The sequence below is a fragment of the Scardinius erythrophthalmus genome (assembly GCF_964197995.2).
Source record: "Scardinius erythrophthalmus genome assembly, chromosome: 20".
Classification (NCBI taxonomy): domain Eukaryota; kingdom Metazoa; phylum Chordata; class Actinopteri; order Cypriniformes; family Leuciscidae; genus Scardinius; species Scardinius erythrophthalmus.
In genome coordinates this window covers 17,309,004-17,317,622 of record NC_138240.1, presented here as the reverse complement: position 1 = coordinate 17,317,622, position 8,619 = coordinate 17,309,004, and the positions used below count along the sequence as shown (strand labels likewise).

Below are 8,619 nucleotides of genomic sequence, written 5' to 3'. Positions count from 1 at the left end.
GTTCAGTACTCACTACTCCTAGTGTGTGTGTATGAGTAAATATTCTGAATATAAGTTTCCATTCTTGGCCTTCACATGTCACTTGCAAACTGAGAGACAGCTCAATGCCAATTGGTGGAGGTTAATGTCCAGCCACACCCTATAGCCTATACCTAAACCTAATTAGGTCAAGCTCCACCCATTATGCCCAAAGAGGGGGAGCTGGACTTCATTTGGCTCTGCAGTAAGAACCACTTGGAAGAATCCCCACCACTGATGCACAAACTGAGTCTGTCCGGAACATACAAACACTAAATCAAAATGGACAATCAAATTTAAGGGTTATTAAACATTAGAATTAATCATGAATTATACAACACACACAAATAGAGATACAATCAAAATGACCAAATCAAATTTGAGAATAAACATTAGAATTAACCATGAATTATACAATCTAACAACACCTCTATGTTTGACATGAAATTAATTTAAATTTTTGAGTTAAAGGCTTCTAAATACAGACTTTTTTTTTCAAAGTAGTTCTCATTTTTTCAGGCTGATGTAATGTTAAATTTGGGATTTTTGTTCTTTATAAATTTTCTATAAAATATAGACAAATCAGAACATGATACATTGTGTTTTCACATATCATAAAAAAATAAATAAAAATACTGCATATCATCATTCACATGTCCTGCATGATTAAGCTTGACCGTGCACTTCATCCTGAATTCCCTTATGCGAAGTCTCACGATAACCCTCCCCCACTGCACAGCTGGTATTCACTATAAAAATAAAATCTAAACAAAACCAGTCAGCGGATGAAATCTGTCCAGCACAGAAGAAAGGATCTGAAAGGAAGACACTCCCTTCCACAAATGCCATGGGCTCAAGCTTCCACACAATACTCCTTTTCAACATTAGCATTCCAGAAAGTGACTCTACAGCAATAACATTTTATGAGGAAACTGTATTTTTGGAAGAACAAAGAAAAAGGCTTTTTCTGAAGTAGGTCAATATGGTGGTGTAACACAGCTGGAACAGACTGTTGCATGAAAGCTACTCGGTGGATAAAATTGAACTTGGTGAGGTGATATTTTTTTATTTACATTTTGGATATTTTAGTAGATTTCAATGCCATTTCAGCATAAATAACACAAAACAAAAATGTAATCCATACTTTAAATATAATTTTTGAATAATATTCTTTCAGTATTTTTATTTTCATTTTGCATGCATATTGCTTAATGTTTTTTTTTCCATTCTGGAAGAAATGAAATATTACATGTGAACCCTCTGTATTTCCCTGTAGACATAATCATGGAGACAAATCACTGTGTTTTCCACGGCTTTCTCTGCATTTCTCTCATCTTGACACACTGGGACACAAGTTCAGCTTGCCATACAGGCTCTAAGGTAGAATGTGAGAAAGCCCCATTTGTGCCTGGTTACAACCTGGCGGGCGAAGGCTTCGATGTTGTCAGGATGCGCCGTAAAGGTGCATTTTTGATCAATGTCAAGTCACACATGGACAACGGCACTTGTACGGTCTGCAAGAACCGCTTTCAGGGAGGGCAGATGCAGAAACTTCCCTCAGCCATGCTGGACTGGCGTCCCTTTAGCCGCTGCAGCAAACAACTTTCTACAGCTCTTCATCATTCTGTGGACTCCCTTATGAAGAGTTCAACATCACTCATCAACAACAACTGGGAAATGGACCTTAGCCTTGATGACATTGCAAAGGTGATATTGGGAGGGACCCGCTCAGATATAGCTAAATTTGCCCATTCTCAGAATGCAATGGATAAGGCAACATTTGCCCTCCATGAGATCAGCTGCACATATTATAGGTAAGTTTATAAGAGTTTGATTCATTTAGCATTGTATTTCTCCTGACTTTTTGGTTTAACTTGTCACAGAATGGTAACAATTGGAACCTTTCTTAATATCTGTGTTTCCACCGTCGAGCCAAAGGCTAGTCGCATTTCCACTGTCTCTTCCGGAGCTTGATCTGGCCTCATCTGGGCTTCCTCTGGGCCAACGGGCAAGGTTTTTGGCACGCCGAATAATTTGGTCCAGGCTTGAGGAGTGGTCATGAACAAAGGCAGGGTTTACCTGAGTCAGACATGAAATGGTCAAAACCGCTGCTCATTTCCCATGTTATTATATCAGGCTACCAGCTAACATCAACATTTAAGACATTTTAAAGAATTTTCAGCTCAAAACTCACTTTCATACGGTGATCAGAATCCCCATCGGATTACAAGGAAGTTATTTCAAACGCTTGCTGGTGTCTGAAAGTGAGTTTTGAGCTGAAAATGTATTCAATATCTTAAATCTTGAGGTTAGCTGGTTGCCTGACATAATAACATGGGAAATGAGAAGAAGCGTTGACCCTCTCCTGACTCAGGTAAACTCTGAATTTGTTCATTACCACTCCTCAAGCCCCAGTTGGCCCACTTTGGACCAAGGTATTAAGCAGGTCAAAAACCCTGGCAGTTGGCTTCCTCTGTGCCTGGAAGTGACAGTGGAAACCCGACTAGGCCTGGCACACAGACCCAAAAGTGGGAACACGTCTAATCAAGTCTCTTAATACCTTTATTGAAAATTTAAGATATCAAAACGACTAATTTCAATGATTTATAAAATAAAATTATATATTTTTTGCAACTATGTACTTGGAAAATCTTTAGCTAGTGTTGCATGTATGAGGTAGCCTACATTGGCCCCAGAATTATTTGAAGACAAAGTTAAACTACGTAAAAATAACAGTGTCATTCATAAGAGAGTGCAATTAAAATCTACCTTACAAACAATTACTTTACCCAAATACACTTTGATTAAAATATCATACATACCTACGTCATTCGCCCGTGTTGTGTGCGTGTGTGTTACGTCATATTCATGCACAAAAGTTGCTCCAGCTGTGGGTAGTGTGGAGACGAACGACGAACGATAAAAAGTGACCACGGATCATTCAAAACGGCAAGCCTCTGGTGAATCACCGGTTGTAAAAACAAAACAAAATTGTATTTATTTGTCCATCTGATAAGATGTCCTGTATCCACGTGTAATACTGTCCACCGGTGCCTCTAACTAACCACATTCATCCGCACAGAAGAGTAGTGCTGGAGCACAACCAAAATACTGTTCCTCCGCAAGACACGTGCAGTTTTCTTTTTAACCGCTAGAGGGCAATTAGTCAGCTTTAAAGCAACTCTTAAAATATCTGAATATTGACTGATTGATAACAAATTATCAGGGCAGGTCTCAACTACATTCATACACAATCCAAAGCCAGCTACCAAACAGATGTTCAATTCGGTGACTTGAGAATACCTAATAATATCAAAATAATTTGACATTATTAGGTTATATATATATATATATAAATGTATATATTTATTTATTTATATATATACATAGTATTTAAAAAAAAATCTTGTTGGCTGTTCAGAGACATATTTCAAGGCTCATAAGATCCTAGTTTAACAACCTTTAAAAGCAAGCTACAGTGCAAGTAAATTTGGAAAATTGGGAAATTTAGGATTATGTATGACGAGGAAGAAGAAGCATTATCTCAAACATGTTTTGATTTGCATGCAACCCTCATCTGACCAAACAATTTAGTCATAAAACACTTGAAAACCAAAAAGTTTTTTCTAAAAAACAAACAAACCCTAAACATGCTTTACTAGTACTTTCTTATCATGGCCCTTGACCAAATAACTGTCAAATAAACACTGAAAAACACATCAGGCAAATGACAGTTTTATTTAGAAAACACACTCAGAATCTGCTGACAGATTATTTTTGTGTTCATTTACAGTTACAGAGTTACAGATCACCCAGAGATCAGCACCGAATTTGCAAACCATCTCCAGCGACTTCCGGCACAGTATGATGACAAAACAAAACCCCTGTACCGAAGGACTATAGATACGTACGGCACTCACTACATACGTCAAGTCCATCTGGGAGGCCGAGTGAGACGAGTCACGGCTTTTCGAACTTGTCTTGCGACCCTGAAGGGCTTCTCTGAGACGGATATCAAGAACTGTCTGAATATTGAGTTAAAGATGAATTTGGGGTTCCTGCCAGCTAATGCCTCTCTCTCCAACAAATGCACTCAAATCCTTAAAGATAACATGAGCATGGGATTCTACCAGGGCTTCATGACACACAAGATAGAGGTACTGGGAGGTGAGAAATACTTTCCAGACCTTGATTTAAACCAAAGCCCAACTGAAGCGTACTTAAACTGGATGAAGAGCTTACATGACAACCCTGATGTTGTATCATATGCTATTTTCCCTCTCCATCATCTGGTGGCGGATCCTGAGGTTAGTGCCAATCTGAAAAGTGCAGTAACAGAGTATATTGAAGAGAACATGCTTTCTGTAGATCACAAGGAGAATCAAGGATGTTCTCAGACACCAAATCTGGACAACAACTGCTGCCCTATGCGAGCCAGCCGAGGCAGGTTGGCAGTGTTGGTGCAGAGAGCCACAGGCCTGAAAGCAGATCTCTTCACACGCACTGACGGTTACGTGAAAGTTTGGTACAACCATATGTATGAGGAGACTGAAGTGGTTATGGACAACAATGATCCTGAATGGAACATCAGCTATGATTTTGGATCAATTGAGTTTGGTCATGAACTCATATTTGAGGTGTGGGACAGTGATGTCTTTTATAATGACATGGCGGGGAGATGTGTGATCAGTCCTGAACGTGGGACTCACTCACACAGCTGTAAATTAAAGCGTGGCATCCTTTATTTCACCTACAACGCTTCTTGTGATGCTCACCTGACTGGACCCAGGTGTAGCAGATATTCACCAAAAACATAAGATCTTTTATTTGTATAAAACAAACTATAATTATAAGGAATATTTCTGCATATTAATTTTTAGTTAAAGATGAGATGTTATACACAGATCACATGTATAGAAAAATTAAGGGCAAATAAAAAATAGTCGCATTTTCATTATTATTTTGTAATATATTTCCAACATTTATAGTGTTCAAATGTAATGACACAATTTGATGTTTCTTGTTTCTAAGACTTATTATGGAATGATATTCCGGACATTATTCAAAAGGAATTGCAAATTGTATTTGCAATTGCGTTTTCAAATTGTGGACGCATAAAATGTGACATAATCCAAACGCAAATGCAAATCGCGCATTACCGTTTGCATTTTCGTTTAAGCGAACGCACAGTGACTGCCAAATTTAAAATGGAAATGCAAAGTCTGTTTGCAACTGTGTTTCCCATATCTAACGAGTCTTGACCCAGTCATATTTAAATAGCAATTTCAATTACCACGTCTGCTTTTTCACTTTCTCAGCGTCGCGTATGTAGCCAGCCAAAACTCAAATGAAATCGCAATTCCCTTAGTATTTCCATTTCCAATGCCTTACACGGGAACCTGTCAATCAGCGTCAAGGGTGGGATTATGCTGTGGGGCGTGTTCGTGTTGGGACGTGACGTCACTCACAGTCGACGGTTAAAGGTCCCATGACATGAAATTTTCTCTTTCTGAGGTTTTTTAACATTAATATTGTCACGGTTTTCAGATGCATTGTTTCCTTCTTGTCTCGTGCCTTTGTTATTTGTGTGTGTGTCTGTGTCGCGTGGGTTGGGCGTGGCCCAAACAATCATTCATTCATTCATTCAATCTCTAATCAGCTCGGCGCCAGCTGCAACTCATCTCCATAGCCTATTTATACTCACCGGTTTCTTTTCTCCACTGTCAGATCGTTGTCGATGTCTAGATGTCTGGTGTTCCTCGTCTGTGATCGTGTGGTGTTGTTCGAGTTTCCTGTTACCTGTTCCAGTTCGTGTTCACGTCGGATTCATCATCTTCATCATCACATCACCCTGCACCAGCTCTTCTCTCTGTGTTTGGCCATCGAGGTCCCTGCGCTGCCCACCCACCAGTGTTGTTTGTTACCTCTGTTAAACCTTGTCTCTAATAAAGAGTTGACTGCACCTGCTTTTGCTTCCTCGTTAATCCAGCATGACAGAACGATCTGACCACAGCATGGAAGCAGCGGGCGGAGCTCAGATCGCCATAGAGGCATTCATCAATCGCAGTATTCAACGCATGGATGCCCAGGAGGACGGGCTGAACAACACTGGTCGCGCGGTTCAAGCTCTGGTGGCGCAGGTGTCCGAGCTCACCCAGCAGATCCAACAGCTGCGTGTTCCCACTGCGCCGCCCACACCGGCCGCTCCCCCTATACCATCTGATCCTCTCTCCCAGTCGGAACCTCGTCTGCCTGCACCCGAGAGGTATGCCGGAGAACCCAGTTTCTGTCGAGCGTTCCTGAATGCATGTTCTTTGCACTTTGCTTTACAGCCTAGAACCTTCAACAATGAGCGAGCCAAAGTCGCCTTTGTGCTGTCACTACTGACTGGGAGAGCGGCACTTTGGGGGACGGCGGTGTGGGAGAACCAAGACCCTTGCTGCGCGTCGTTCCAGGCACTCTCCGCCGCCATGAAGCAAGTGTTCGACCGGGCGGTCACGGGAAGAGAGGCGGCAAGAGTACTCGCCGAGCTTCGTCAGGGTGATCGCTCGGTATCGGATTATTCGATCGAATTCCGGACCCTCGCGGCAGAGTGCCGATGGAACGACGAGGCGCAGTGGGACATGTTCCTGCATGGGCTGGCTGACCGCGTCCAGAAGGAGATCTACGCCCTGGACCTGCCCACTACGTTGAACGGACTTATTGACTTAGCACTACGAGTGGATGCTAGACTGTCGAGAGTCGAGCGACATGCCCTTTCCGGTCGTTCGTTTGGAGCTACAGAGAGTCTGCGGTCCAGCGGCATGGACGCGGTCAGCCCTACCCACGATCCCGAGCCCATGCAGGTAGGGCGAGCTCGGCTTTCCCGGGAGGAGAAGGAAAGGCGGAGGTCCCGTGGCCTTTGCCTTTACTGCGGCGGAGCGGGACATTTTTCCATCACGTGTCCGGTAAAAGGCCACGCCCGATAGTAACAGTGAGGCTACTATCGGGTGGGATCTCCGCCGAGAAGACCTCATCGACATCTACTCTCCTCCCGGTAAGACTAAGATGGTCAACACTTCAACACGACTGTCATGCACTATTGGACTCCGGGGCGGAAGGTAATTTTATGGACTACACTCTTGCACATAACCTCCAGATTCCCCTTCAGTCACTTCCTCAAGACATTTCTGTTCACGCTCTAAATGGTCAAGAACTTCCTATGATTTCACTCTCCACTGGTCCCATCACCCTCATCACGTCTGGTAACCACTCAGAGACTCTGTCATTTTACATCATGGATTCACCTCTTGCACCCATAGTCCTCGGACATCCCTGGTTAACAAGACATAATCCCAAGGTGGACTGGCTCCGTAAATCCATCACGGAGTGGAGCACTGAGTGTCATGAGTCCTGTCTTTTGTCTGCCTGTTCGTCTGTTCCTATGTCTGTGTTACAGGAGGAAGCAGTGGATTTGTCTAACGTGCCCGCGGAGTACCACGACCTGAGGGAAGTGTTCAGTAAGTCTCGAGCTGCTTCTCTACCTCCGCATCGTCCCTACGACTGTGCCATAGATTTATTACCAGGTAAATCTCCGCCTAAGGGCAAGTTATATTCACTTTCTGCTCCAGAAAGGGAGGCCATGGAGAAATATATTTCTGATTCTCTAGCAACGAGGTTCATTCGCCCTTCCTCTTCTCCGGCGGGGGCGGGGTTCTTTTTCGTGGGGAAGAAGGATGGATCTCTGCGACCTTGTATTGACTACCGGGGGCTGAACAACATCACGGTAAAGAATACTTATCCTTTGCCGTTGATGTCTTCAGCTTTCGAGAGGTTGCAGGGAGCGTCACTTTTCACGAAATTGGATTTACGTAATGCTTATCATTTGGTCCGCATCAGGGAGGGGGATGAATGGAAGACTGCTTTTAACACCCCCAGGGGTCACTTTGAATACTTGGTCATGCCCTTCGGGTTGTCCAACTCCCCAGCAGTCTTCCAGGCTCTCGTCAATGACGTGCTGCGAGATATGGTCGATCAGTTCATATATGTTTACCTGGATGACATATTGATTTTTTCTTCTTCTCTCCAGGAACATGTGCAGCACGTCCGACGAGTGCTTCAGAGGTTGCTAGAGAATGGGCTTTTTGTCAAGGCGGAGAAATGCGAGTTCCACGCACAGTCGGTTCCATTTCTTGGGTACATCATTTCGTCTGAGGGAGTACGTATGGACCCTGATAAGGTTAAGGCTGTGGTGGAGTGGCCAATCCCAGATTCTCGCAAGGCCCTGCAGAGGTTTCTGGGATTCGCCAACTTTTACCGACGTTTCATTCGTAATTTCAGCCAACTAGCCGCACCTCTGACTGCCTTGACCTCCCCCAGAACTACGTTCAGGTGGTCAGACGCGGCTGAAGCCACGTTTGCCAAACTGAAGAGCCGCTTCGTTTCGGCTCCCATTCTGATAGCCCCTGATTCTTCACGTCAGTTCGTGGTGGAGGTCGATGCGTCAGAGGTGGGGGTAGGTGCGGTGTTGTCCCAACGTTCTTCCACAGACGAAAAGATGCATCCCTGCGCGTTTTTATCTCATCGTTTGTCCTCTGCCGAACGTAACTATGACATTGGTAA

At 43.6% G+C, this 8,619-nt stretch overlaps 1 protein-coding gene across 1 annotated transcript; it reads left to right on the top strand.

Annotated features, from left to right (window-relative positions):
* The first annotated feature begins 766 nt into the window (after nucleotides 1–766).
* prf1.5 (perforin 1.5) lies at nucleotides 767–4,922 on the top strand. Its single transcript, XM_081348995.1, has 3 exons — nucleotides 767–1,067; nucleotides 1,295–1,832; nucleotides 3,812–4,922. Exons 2-3 carry the CDS (start codon nucleotides 1,303–1,305, stop codon nucleotides 4,833–4,835), a joined length of 1,554 nt encoding a protein of 517 aa, XP_081205121.1. The 5' UTR covers nucleotides 767–1,067; nucleotides 1,295–1,302; the 3' UTR covers nucleotides 4,836–4,922.
* Nucleotides 4,923–8,619: the final 3,697 nt, after the last annotated feature.

Bases quoted from the DNA above. Each gene is read 5' to 3' on its own strand.
- prf1.5 (XM_081348995.1), top strand. From the start codon at position 1,303: ATGGAGACAAATCACTGTGTTTTCCACGGCTTTCTCTGCATTTCTCTC. The intron at 1,833-3,811 runs GTAAGTTTATAA...GTTCATTTACAG, and splicing joins ATCAGCTGCACATATTATAG to TTACAGAGTTACAGATCACC.